General features: G+C 38.5%; 1 protein-coding gene across 1 annotated transcript in view; it reads right to left on the bottom strand.

The window, feature by feature from the left end:
* Window positions 1-679: 679 nt before the first annotated feature.
* Window positions 680-13,703, bottom strand: part of NOC3L (nucleolar complex associated 3 homolog (S. cerevisiae)) — a 30,618-nt gene continuing 17,594 nt past the window's right edge. The window contains exons 12-21 of the mRNA XM_011934311.1: window positions 12,803-12,883; window positions 12,362-12,462; window positions 9,412-9,484; window positions 8,485-8,548; window positions 8,326-8,397; window positions 7,786-7,967; window positions 6,357-6,485; window positions 5,528-5,625; window positions 2,085-2,169; window positions 680-1,750 (exon numbers count right to left, since the gene is read on the bottom strand). Coding sequence (XP_011789701.1) covers window positions 1,619-1,750; window positions 2,085-2,169; window positions 5,528-5,625; window positions 6,357-6,485; window positions 7,786-7,967; window positions 8,326-8,397; window positions 8,485-8,548; window positions 9,412-9,484; window positions 12,362-12,462; window positions 12,803-12,883 — 1,017 coding nt within the window. The 3' untranslated portion in view covers window positions 680-1,618. The remainder of the gene's footprint in view (window positions 1,751-2,084; window positions 2,170-5,527; window positions 5,626-6,356; window positions 6,486-7,785; window positions 7,968-8,325; window positions 8,398-8,484; window positions 8,549-9,411; window positions 9,485-12,361; window positions 12,463-12,802; window positions 12,884-13,703) is intronic.

The following is a 13,703-nucleotide window of genomic DNA, read 5'->3' as shown; positions in this document are numbered from 1 at the left end:
TAAAAATAAAATTAATCAATATAAGCTTATGTAAGTTAATGCACAAATATATTTCCTCAAATTCACATAGGATACTCAAATATAGATGTATCAATTTGTGGTCCCACTGTGATTCTCCATATGTGTAACAAGAAAATAAAAGGCATAATACAGCTGTGAAATAGCTGATGAGTTTCTATTTTAAGCTGATTTTTAACCAGAAGTATAGTTTCTGCTGCCAAAGTAAAGTATAAATGTATTTGTATATGTTTGGAAAATAAATGATTTGTGACATGTATTGGTCACTTGTGCTCTGATGGGGATAGACCCTTTGGTTATCCACATAAATATTTATCACATTCCTGGACTTTGTTTTATATCTAAAAGGTGGACTAAAAGCAAATATTCATATGCTGAATCATACCTTTCTCATTAAATAATCAAGCCTTAAAAAATGTGACCTCAGAACCACTTTTAAAAATCATATATAATATGCTAAAAGACTAACATACACTGTTAAGCTCATATCCTCTCACTCTGCTAGAATGGTAAAGGAATTTTCTACTTTAGTTTACTTCATGCGAAAAAAGAGCTCTAAGCTCCAGAGTAAAATAACTGGCTGCTATGACTTTGAAACAGTAAGAGATCTCTTTAGTTGGACTGCTGTGCTTTTTTAAAAAAATTCTCATATCACAAGAACAGGAAGCAGAAACAAACAGCTGTTTAATTCAACTATTCACAATACAGAATATTTATAACTTAGTCACTGAAACACGCATTTCTTAGGCCACTCCTAGAATATGGGAATAGGTGTTACATAAAATACTGTTTATAATTATGTTAATAAGAAAAAGCATTTTACCTGTTCCAAGAGGGGAAAAAAGCTCCTCATTGAGTATCCTTTGTCCCTAGAACAGAATGGTAAAGTCTTGGGCCTGGTTCTTCTACCGTAGAGCAATTCTTCCCCAGTCGCCCTCCAGGGAATGACAGAAAATGTGAAGAACTTCAGAGACTAGAATCATATTCAAACTTTCCTTGAAAGTAGCTATAATGAACACTAATACCTTTTTTAAAAGGCCAAATTAGGTAACTTCTTTAAGTGAATCATCCAGCAAAAGCCAATGAACCTGACTACAAGCTATTTTTTTCTTTTCTCAAAAATCTTCATAAAAATATATTAACTCAAATTTAGAGTGCTTCTCATCTCCATCCACAGTATTGCAATAAAAACATTTAAAGAGTATTTAGTTATAAAAAGTAGCTAAATGTCTTCTCATGGTCTTGATTTTTCTGTGCTCTATGCCCTAATTTTAATATAGCAACTGCGCTTCAGTAAGATCCAGTCCAAAGATTTTTTTAAAAAACTATAATGTACGTGAAGCTTTTAAAAGGCAACATCATTAAGAAAGTAATTTTTAAATACTGGGAAGAAAAAAAAAGGCTTTGACCTCCTTGATGAAATGCCATATTCAGAATAGGGGCAGAACCCCGTGCTATGCAAAGGGTCATTCTTCCTCCTCTTCCTAGCCATTCTTAGGAAGCGTTCCTTGTATAAAAAGAAAAGGTCCTAAGTTAACAACTCATCTTTATGTACATCTGCACATACAAATATACAAGAAAGTCCACTGACTTCATTCCTCTACTGGTGTAGTGATGTTTTCAAATATTTTGTGAAATCCAGAGGCGATTCAGTAGCAACTTCACTGGAGTATCTTTTGATGAGCTGATTTAAATCTTCATTCAAAAATGAATCCCCTTGTAAAACTTTACCCTGGGAAAATATTTAAAGTATGAGTTAGAAGTTACTTATGCTATAAGCTAAAGTCAACCTGTGAACAAAGTTGAAAACGGCAACAGCTGACACCAACACATGGAACACAATGACACATGCTTGGTAAGGTCTTAGACATATCCCATATTGAATGAAACAGTTTCATGACCATCTCTGTAGAATTTCAACCTCAAATATCCATCCTATGATGAACTACTAAACATTAAAAAAAAAAAAAACCTGCCTATAAAATAATTAAGCAAACTGGAGTTAGAGTTATTGAGATACATTGGTTTCTATCTCTTCTTTTAAAAAAATGAAAAATATCCCATACCTTTATTTTGGGGTTTGAAGATTCAACAGGAGGATTGAATGTCATTTCTGCCATGCTATACGCTTCAAAAAGTTCAGCAGCAGATCTAAATCACAAACACAAATGCAAAGATACCACCACATCTGTGTAACTCAAAAATAATTAGATTATACTCAGAGAATGATTCATTCTTAACCCATATATTAAGGTATAAGATAGTCCTGCTTTTGAAACTAACCAACCAACCCAGTCACTTAACAAATTCTAAATTCCCACGTAATGTCAACATTATCTAACTAAATCCACCTCACAGAGGTTTGGTATACATTTAGCAATACAGGCATAGACTCCAGAGAGAAAGCTAAGCTGAAGAAGTTCAGTTCGGTGTGATCAAATCCCAACCCACTGATAATGCAACTGAGTCTATCTTAGTCATGGGAGCCAGAGGACTGAAGCATGGAGTCATTCTCCACAGACTTAGAACACAGCTCAACTCTTTGCTACTGGCCTGGATAAAAAACAAGGAAAGGCCATTCAGGACAGAATACATGTCTATACCCATGGTGTGTAAATGAATCCTTAATGATTTGGAATTAGGTCACACTCTCCAAAACAGATAGGTAAGGGCCTACGAGGGTAGCAATTAGGCTCACATCCCAATACTCATTCTCCAGAAGCCCACTATGAGTCTCCTTTCTTTCTTAAGCCTTTGGGATAAGCCCATTCCTCATGCTTCTCCACAAAGGAAACATCTTTCCTTAGCAAAACTGCTAAAGAAAACATGTCATAAAATGATCATTATGAAGAGTGACAAAGAATTGTTTTCTCCTTTTTTCCTCTTTTAAAAAACAAGGCTGCTGGGGTGAAGACTGGGGACACGTGAGAAGTGTGAGGGAAGAAAAAGTAAATGGACATTTTATTTAATAAGGACAAAAGTTATCTCCACCCTACTCAGAAGGGTTCATGGAAAACTGAAGAGCTCTTGCCTCATGTAGAGGAGGCAGCAAATGACTGACTACTGTCATGTAAAATACAAGCCAATGTCACCAAACCTCCCAGTATTTCAAGAAAAGCAGGAAATGTGAATTTCAGATGAATTCTTTCAATATTTAAAAGACAGCAACTAATTCAATTTTTTTTTTTTTTTTTTTTTTTTGAGACAGAGTCTCGCTCTGTCGCCCAGGCTGGAGTGCAGTGGCGCGATCTCAGCTCACTACAAGCTCCGCCTCCCGGGTTTACGCCATTCTCCTGCCTCAGCCTCCCGAGTAGCTGGGACTACAGGCGCCCGCCATCTCGCCCGGTAGTTTTTTGTATTTTTAGTAGAGACGGGGTTTCACCATGTAGACCAGGATGGTCTCGATCTCCTGACCTCGTGATCCGCCCGTCTCGGCCTCCCAAAGTGCTGGGATTACAGGCTTGAGCCACCGCGCCCGGCCAACTAATTCAATTTTTATCAAACTCTTGAGGCCAGAAAAATCAGCCTGGCCCAAAGGTCACCAATCTGTGATCTCTGAATTATAGAAACCAATGGGCTTGCAAAAGGAAAAACCCTACAGCAAAGTATTAATTCCGGGTAGTAAGTACACTGTAAGGTGCTATAGTTTGAATGTGTCCCCTCCAAAATTCAGACATGGAAACTTAACAGTCAATGTGATGGTATTAAGAGGTGAAAGCTTTAAAAGGTGATTAAGCCATGAATGGGATTAACCCATTTATGCCTACTACTGTCCTAAGCTTTTAGGAGTTATTTATATCCTACTGCTCAAGGTCATCACCAAGGTCTGATTTTTCACACACAAAAAAATTTGCCACCTCTGGCATAAATGGGTTGAAGTCTTTATAGAAGAGGCTTCATGAACTTAAGCTGTGGCCCTGCTCCCCTTCTGTCCTGTCTGCCATGTGAGGGTATGGGGTTCCTCCCCTCCAGAAGATGCAGCAACAAGATGCCACCTCAGAAGCAGAGAGGCACCCTCGTCAGTCAACCAAACCTACCAGCACCCTGATCTTCAACTTCCAGCCTCCAAAATTGTGAGAAATAAATTTCTGTTCTTTTTTTTCAGACAGAGTTTCACTCTTGTCGCCCAAGCTGGAGTGCAATGGCGAGATCTCGACTCACTGCAACCTCCGCCTCCCGGGTTCAAGCGATTCTCCTGCCTCAGCTTCCCAAGTAGCTGGGACTACAGGAACCCACCACCACGCCTGGCTAATTTTTGTATTTTTAGTAGAGATGGGGTTTCACCATGTTGGCGAGGCTAGTCCTAAACTCCTGACCTCAGGTGATCCACCTGCCTCGCCCTCCCAAAGTGCTGGGATTACAGGTGTGAACCACCGAGCCTGGCCCTCTGTTGTTTATAAATTACCCAGGCCTAGGCATTTTTTATGGCACCATAAATGGACTGAGGGATTTTTTATACCATTTTCTCTCTTTCTCTGTATTACTGAAGTATTTCCTGTCTGTATGCAAAAAAAGGTAATTACTGGCTGGGCGCAGTAGCTCACGTCTATAATCCCAGCACTATAGGAGGCCAAGGCAGGTGGATTACCTGAGGTCAGGAGTTCGAGACCAGCCTGGCCAGCATGGTGAAATCCCATCTCTACAAAAATTACAAAAATTAGCCGGGCATGGTGGCGGGTGCCTGTAATCCCAGCTACTCGGGAAGCTGAGGCAGGAGAATCACTTGAACCCGGGAGGCGGAGGTTGCAGTGAGCCAAGATCGCGCCATTGCACTCCAGCCTGGGTGACAGAGCGAGACTTAGTCTCAAAAAAAAAAAAAAAAGTAACTATTATTTTTCACCTTTCTGTACTTGTGAAAATTTTCTAAGTCAACAGTCCAGGGAAAAGAAGATTCTTTTAACAGGAACTTTTCCTCATCTGGGTGTGAGGTGGGTACTGGAAGTACCCATCCAAGCTGCTTACAGGTCAGAAGGTAGTCTGCAAGGGCCAGAAAAAGAAACAGCTGCCCTTCTGGATGGCAGTGTTCCAAAGCACCTCTTTTCTTCCCTCTCTTCATTTTTTTTTTCTCCTCTTCTTGCCCTAACAGGACCATTCAAAAAAAAAAAAGAGAGAGAGAGCAAGAAAGCAAGGAAACTTAATTTGGTTGACCTGTGTTTTATCTTCACATGAAGCACCTATAGCCACAGATTATTCATTGTTGAACCTGAGTGATGGGGGGCATATGGACATTCACTATGCCATTCTACTATCCTGTATGTGTGAAACTTTTCATGATTAAACAAGTTTTTCAAGTTGAATGACAGAAGAAGAAAAAAAATGTTTTAAGTGATTAACAAAATCATAGCATGTTTTCTTTCAGAACAATTCAGGAATATGAAGCAAGACCAATCCAGATACCCAACTGGCAGTTTACATTTTGTAATATATTACTTTATAAAACAGACGTCTCATAGTAAGTGGTTATCAGCTGAATTTTGTAGTTTTAGAATAAGGCAATGCTAAATATTACCTTCGACTCAACTCTGGTTTGAGTGCTCCAGAGCCTTCAGAAGGTGCTCCAGCGATCAGGTGGGCTGCAAATCTCTGCACTATGGGATGATAATGCCTCTGAAGGGGAAACAGGACAATCACATTTTGCACAGGTCAGTCCTTTACAAACAAAAAAACACTAGCCACAGCAAAGATTTTCTTAAATAAAATTACACAAAATTTTTTTTCATCACCTATGTATAGTATATGTAATTCATTAGAAGCACATAGCCACAGGAATATTCTTTGCTCATAGGATTAAAACACAAATCAAGTTACCAGTGAAGTAGTTTATCTTGCTTTTACAATATAAATAGAAAAATCAAAAAGCAATTCCTCTTTCCGAGTGAAAAAAGTTAATTTACAACAGGTTACCTGCCACTTCTGTTTTCTACAAGTCTCACTCTAATGTTGTCCAGACTGTAGGATCACTGTATAGGTGAAACCATCTTGAAAGAGGGCTTACTAAAGCCTCCTAGGATAGGACTCAACAGAAATGTACCTGATAACGAATCCTCTGAAGAGTGTTAGGGAAAGATTTCAATAAAGGTAAAGATTTCAGTAAATCTTCCACAACCTCACCCTACAGAACTGACAGTTTTCTGCTTCCTTAGAAAATGTACCTCAACAGCTTAAAAAATAGTAAGAGCAAAGTAAAATGTAGCATACTAACACAGGAATTCTAAAAAAAGCAGCCCCAGAACAAAATATAATTAAGTACTCTGGCAATAACAACTATTTGAAGAAAAACTGGAAAACAGTTGTTCACACACATCCCCCAAAAGAAAAAAAAACAGGGCCACTCTTACCCGCAGAGCATGTAGTTCCCACAGAGCACTGTTCTGAGCATTGCAGTACTCAGGCTCATCCAGTTCAGGGAGGAAAACTCCACTTCCCTGAGATTCACTGTCAAGCAGTAGATCTGTTTTGGGGAAAGTCTGCAAAAATGTCACATAAAAAGAATTGGTTAAATTAACATTGTTAATGTAAAAGGTGTTACTGGTTTGTAGTTGTATGTGTATTTAAATTTATGGTTGTATAAGAGCTTTAGCATAAAGTCTTTACACCTAGTTTTAATAACAAACAATTTAAGTTTATATCGTAAGAACAAGAGTTGCAAAAAAAATTTTATCTTTGCTTGCCTTGAAAATGTTATCTTGCAAAAGAAAACACTATTCTTTTCACCTTGCAATCCCACTTTTAGAAATCTGATAGAAATAACTACATCAGATAAATACAAAAAGATATTCACTATAGCATCATTTGTAATAGCAAAAAAAGAAATAACCTATATCAAGAGAAATAGAAAAACCAGACTGCCTACATTTGAGTATCACTTCTACCACTGACTGGCACTGCTACTCAAGACAAGACACTTAACCTCTCCAGACCTCAGTTTTCCCACATGTAAAACAGGAAGAAGAATAGTAGCTACCTCAGAGTTACGAAAATTAAATTTTTGTAAGGCATAACAGTGGAAGGCACATAGTCAAAACTATGTGTTTGGCCGGGCGCGGTGGCTCAAGCCTGTAATCCCAGCACTTTGGGAGGCCGAGACGGGCGGATCACGAGGTCAGGAGATCGAGACCATCCTGGCTAACACGGTGAAACCCCGTCTCTACTAAAAATACAAAAACCAGCCGGGCGAGGTGGCGGGCGCCTGTAGTCCCAGCTACTCCGGAGGCTCAGGCAGGAGAATGGCGTAAACCCGGGAGGCGGAGCTTGCAGTGAGCTGAGATCCGGCCACTGCACTCCAGTCCCGGCGACAGAGCGAGACTCCGCCTCAAAAAAAAAAAAACTATGTGTTCGTTAAGCAAAGAACTAAATAAACCTTACATAGACATTAAAGAGATAACAGTAGTGACATTATGTGTTTACCACGATTAAAATGCTAAGATTAAAAAAGTGGTAGAATATATAGCATAATCCTCTTTCCATTAAAATACAAAGTTGTGTTGTTTCTATGTGTATGTGTTTATATATGAACTTTAAAAGACTGCTGGAAAAATACCCACCAAATGATAAATGGACACCCACCTAATGACACCCTGAGAAGCGTCAATAGGTACAAAATGCTTTTTTTCAATTTCATATAATTCTTTTGTCACCTGATTTTGTTACAAGTGTGAATTACTTCTGTAATTGAAATAGTATAAAAAGGGGGAAAGACATGCATCAAACAAAAAAAAATCACTGCATTATAAGAATTTAGCTCTGTTCATTTGTGTCACTACTTACATGCATTAATATTCTGGTAGTTGCTAAAATGCCAATACTTGAATTTGGAAGAACATGAAGAGCAAGGGTACAAAGGCGTTTGATGAAGGCAAGAGCTCGCTGCTGAGAAACTTGCTTCCTGCGCTTAGTCAGCATGACATCAAGGCACTGGAGTACAATCTCAACACCTTCATTGGTAGCACCTAAAACAGCAGACATATCCTTCAGAGCTGTTCTCATTACTTTTTCATTATGCAACTGGACTGAACTTCAGATAAACCCAAGATAAACTTTTGTACCTGTCCCAAACCATTTCTCTAATCGATGCGGTAGTGCTATACTGCTAAGGAAATACAGCGGGCTATACTTACTGCATCTCCAGTCAATTCCAGAAGCTCTTTCTCCAAGTCTTACATGAGATTAAATACAGATGCATGGCACTGGCAAGTCAGCAGCATTTTATGTACCTGTTCCTATTTCTCATTTGTCTACAATGACTGATCGTAACATATTCTTAAAACATAAATACATATAAAAGAAACATTATCTAAACATACATACCTGCATGTAATTTGAATAGCGTTTTGTAGAGGTGTGTGTAGAATTTCATTGGATCAATATTCAGAACATCACCTTTGAAATGACAACAAACACCAATTAGGTATGTTGTAGCATTCAAAGGTAAGGCAAACGAAACTTGAGATTAAGAAAATATCTTACCTTGTCCAGAAAGAATATGAAAAGCAGTCTGGACACAGTGAAGACTTTCTTGATAGCTTAGGTCCTTAAAAAAAAGGGGGGGGGGGGGTGAGGGGGGGATGGAATATTAAGAATGATAATTACCATTTATATCTTTTAAAAAGGCCTTTAAGGCCAGGAGCAATGACTCATGACTGTAATCCCAACAATTTGGGAGGCTGAGGCAAGCAGATCATTTGAGCCCAGGAGTTCAAGACCAGCTTGAGCAACATGACAAAAACCCATCTCTACAAAAAACAGAAAAATCAGCCAGGTATGGTGCCACACACCTGTAGTCCCAGCTACTCAAGAGGCTGAAGTGGGAGGAATGCCTGAGCCCTGGGAGGTCGAGGCTGCAGTGAGTTGTGGTTGCACCACTGCACTCCAGCCTGGGCAACTGAGTGAGACCCTATCTCAAAAAAGAAGAAAAAAGACCTGCATGTATGAGGTCTGCAAGTATGAGGCAGATTGACAAGGTGACTATAGTTTACAATAATCTATAATCTATTTCAAAATAGCTAGGAGGGAAGAATTTGAATGGTTGTCACATAAAGACACATATTTAAGGTGACTGATATCCCAAGTAAAATCTTTACAAACTATATTATACGAATATATTTAATTATCACATACACCCTGAAACCATGTACATCTATTATGCATCAATTAAAAAAAAAAGAAAACAGGTCAGGCAACCCTCCTGTTTAAAACTCTCCAATGCTTGAAAACGTTCTACATCTTGATTGTGGTGGTAATCATATGACCATAGGCCTTTGTCAAAATTCATAAACTGTACATCTAAAAGGGGTGAGTTTTACTGTATACAAAATATATCTCAATAAACCTGACAAATTTTTAAAATAGTAATTACCATTTATATCTTTTAAAAAGTAATTTATTACTACTTACACCAGACTCGATGAGAGTATGAAGAACTACTAACAGATCATCAAAAAATTCCACATTTATAAGGTGAGCAAATCTGGAATCAAACAAAACTTAATCAATGAACTAAAAGCAGAAATAAAGCTGGCAGAAATTAAGCTTGACTCTAAAACTGTATTTTTAATATTATTTATTTCAAAAGGTTAGCTATGAAAGAGATGGCAATTATTGATACTTTTCATTAATTCAGACTGGCCTAGTCAACAATTCATGCACCACTGAACACTAAACTCAGTAGAAACATATAAGGCATTGAACAAACCAAAAATATTTCAAAAATCCTTCTGCACTGAGAAAGAAATTACCAGAAGCAAACAACTTCCTGAGGAAAAGTTTACTAGGTATCCAGCAGGATCAGCTCTAAGACAACAGGTGGTGGGAAGAGAGACGAGGAAAGATTCTGCTGCTTACAAGAATATGGACCTTATGACAGCTTTAAGGATAAAATGGAAAGAATACTGGACCCTTAATTACCTGCATGATCCTGGGTAACTCAGTTAACTGTCCCGGGCCTCTATTTGTAGAAATAACTGAGACCACACAATAGGGTAAAAAGGAATCATATGAGCTGCTAAATTTGAGAGTTACTCCATATACTATATTAGACACTGAAGTAGGTTAAAGTCAGGATATCTCTTCAATATTAGTGAGGAGTCTTTGATCTATGTAAATCTTAGAAGAATAAAAGACCTTATGAGTGATATATTCCATGCGTATTGGTACAACTTTTTGGAGAAGCAATTTGGCAATTATTTATCAAAATTTAAAATGAGCATACCCTCTGATCTGGCAATACATGCACACACGTGCATGAAGATACACACACACGCGCGCGTGCGCGCGCAAGTATTTCCAGTGCAAATAGGGGACTGACCAAATAAAGTACAATATATCTATAAAATGGAGTATTATAAATTTTTTTTTTTTGAGATGGAGTATTGCTCTGTCGCCCAGGCTGGAGTGCAGTGGCACCATCTCGGCTCACTGTAAGCTCCGCCTCCTGGGTTCATGCCATTCTCCTGCCTCAGCCTCCCAAGTAGCTGGGACTACAGGCGACCACCACCACGCCCAGCTAATTTTTCGTATTTTTTTAGTAGAGATGGGGTTTCACCGTGTTAGCCAGGATGGTCTCAATCTCCTGACCTTGTGATCCACCCGCCTCGGCCTAGTATTATAAATTTTATTTAAATTAAGTGATATATATGTGATAAGGGAGAGGTACCAAAAGTAACTGTTTACAAAATCAAAAAAAAAAGCAGGTTGCAGGACACTAACCATAGCATGATTCCATTTGCATGAAAGATGGCAGGCAGGTGGGGTGCGATGGCTCATGCCTGTAATCCCAGTACTTTGGGAGGCCAAGGCGGATGGATCACCCGAGGTCAGGAGATCGAGACCAGCCTGGCCAACCTGAGGAAACCCCATCTTTACTAAAACTACAGAAATTAGCCAGGTGTGATGGCACACGTCTGTAGTCTCAGCTACTCGGGAGGCTGAGGCAAGTGACTGCTTGAACCTGGGATGTGGAGGCTGCAGTCAGCTCAGATTACATCACTGAACTCCAGCAAGGGCAACAGAGCAAGACACTATCTCCAAAAAAAAAAAAAAATGATGGCAGAAGGCACGCAGACAGACTACATACATATATAGGAGGGGGAGCTTGCAATTTTAAATTGTATATTCTTTTGCATTTTTAAATTTCAAACATTTTAAATGAGCATATATTATTTTTTAAACTTTTTTAAATAAAGGAATTAGTCATTAAAAAACAAATAGCGGGGTTGAGCATGGTGGCTCACACCTATAATCCTAGCACTCTGTAAGGCCAGGGCTGGAGGATGACTCACTCAGGAGTTCAAGATCAGCCTGGGCAATATGGTGAGAGCTTGTCTCTATTTAAAAACAAAAACAGCAGGTCCTACACAATGTAGGAATAATCCCTTCTCTGATCAACCTCTTTGAAGATTTTCAACCACAAGGACCATATCACCATATAAGGAAATGCATACCATTGCCAAATAGCTCCAGTTATTAGAAAGTGATTTCTTACGATGAACAGAGCTTGCCTTTTCTATATCTTCTAGCCATCGGTCCTATTTCCAACTCTATTCCTAAAGCTATGCTGCCCAACAATGGTAGCCACTAGCCACATGTGGCTATTAGACACTTAAAATGTAGCTAGTCCAAATTAAGACACAAGCATAAAATATGTGTTCAAAAACACATGATGAAAAAACACCAAACATCCCATTAATGTTTAATATTGTGTTAAAAGACTTTAGATAAATCCAGTAAAATATATAAAAATTAATTTCACGTGTTTTTTACCTTTTTAATGTGGCTAATAGAAAATTTTAAATTATACATGTAAGTTCACATTATATTTTTACCAAATAGCAATGTTCTATAGGATACCACCTCAAAAAATTGTGGAACGCTATCATGACAACCACAAACCTTACTCTAGCTCACATCCTGACAAGGCCATTAGTGTTGAGTGAATACATAAAAAGATTTATCTTAGCAGAAACAGATTACACAGAACTAGAGAAATGATGTACAGCTGGGTTAAAATAGACTTAAGAGTCATCTACATGATCCACTCAAATTATGACGATAGGCAATTGACTACACAGTGCAGAAAGAGTCAAGAACGGAGAGATTTAACCTTAGGAACACCTCGAATTTAGTAGGCAGAAAGAAGGAGTTGGTAAAGGAGATTTTAAAAATAAAAGGTTTGAGATGAGAAAATCAAAAAAGCCCACTGTTATGAATAGCTTCAAGGAAAGGCTGGTGACAAACAGAAAGGAATGAGAACTGAGGATAATGGGCCATCATTAGGGAACCCTCTAAAATTCTTTGGTCTTTCCTGTTTAGAAAGAATCTAAAAGATTTCAACCTACACAGCCCTTACTTGGCAAGACCTTCTAGAACTGCTGGCAGGAGAGGTGACCTCTGGGCCTTCTTCAATATTCTGAAGTAGGTTACAAACACAATATTCAGAGTCTCTGTGTGCTGGCAGAGGAGACAGACAAAATGACTTTAGGATAACCTGGTATGGTTTCTACTGAGTGAGCATAACTACGACTTCAACAGGTTAAACTTCTTTTTCCCCACCCATGCCTCCCCACAATGCAATCTTTGAAATTTTTAACGAAACAGAACAAAGACATACATCCTGTGATTTCATAAAACTAGCACTAATCACATCATAGTTTCCCACACACCACAAAAGTCACACATCTAAGCCTCATGAAAGAAACTAAAATTACACAGCTACAAGCTGAAACAATAAATTTCTAGTTTAAACAATTTAATGCATTTTAAAAACATAACAGAATATGAAACTGCCTACCAGTTTAAGTTTTTTCTCAGTACTCTCTGAAGCTTCTGCCTCTCGAAGCTCTCGCTCTAGTTTCTCTTCTGCTTTCTTCCACTGAAAATAGATTGAAAAAAAAAATCTAAGAGTATATACCAGAGTGAAAAAAGCAGAGGCAGAATACGTAAATGTCATAAAACACATACAGTAATGCCACATATTGTCTATGAATGCAAATATAAACAAAAGTAGAGAAACATGGACGGGAAGTATATACAAACCAAATTAAAGATGGTGTCTCCTGGGAGGAAAGCAGAAGAATGAAATTGGAGACAGAAAAGAAATTCCTACTCTCTCACGTATGGTTTCTCTCTTTTCCAGGAAAAAAACTAAAGTAAATCTATTAATATTTGCTCACTCTAAATAGTAGATATCTGGGATATGCTATCATTTTCTATAATTAAAGTTCTTCAAACAAAAGGAAAGAACATGTTGAGCCCAAAATAGTTAAATCACCTATAACTTGGAAGCCAGTCACCAACAATACTTCCCTAACATATTTACATACAATGCATCAAACCAGATACTATAAAGAAATTCAATAAAATATCCTTTTTCTTCTACTTCCTAATGCTGTAAGAGCAGTAAATGATAATTTCTAAGCTGCCTGAGGCACAGGGAACTGAGAAATTGTTTCCTTCTCTCATGAGAAGTTGTTAAAGAGCTGCCATGTTTGGCCGGGCGCGGTGGCTCAAGCCTGTAATCCCAGCACTTTGGGAGGCCGAGATGGGTGGATCACGAGGTCAGGAGATCGAGACCATCCTGAGCTACACGGTGAAACCCCGTCTCTACTAAAAAAAAATACAAAAAACTAGCCGGGTGAGATGGCGGGCGCCTGTAGTCCCAGCTACTCGGGAGGCTGAGGCAGGAGAATGGC

The sequence above is a fragment of the Colobus angolensis genome, unplaced genomic scaffold, assembly GCF_000951035.1.
Source record: "Colobus angolensis palliatus isolate OR3802 unplaced genomic scaffold, Cang.pa_1.0 Scaffold134, whole genome shotgun sequence".
NCBI lineage: Eukaryota > Metazoa > Chordata > Mammalia > Primates > Cercopithecidae > Colobus > Colobus angolensis.
This window is presented reverse-complemented; position numbering and strand designations above follow the sequence as displayed.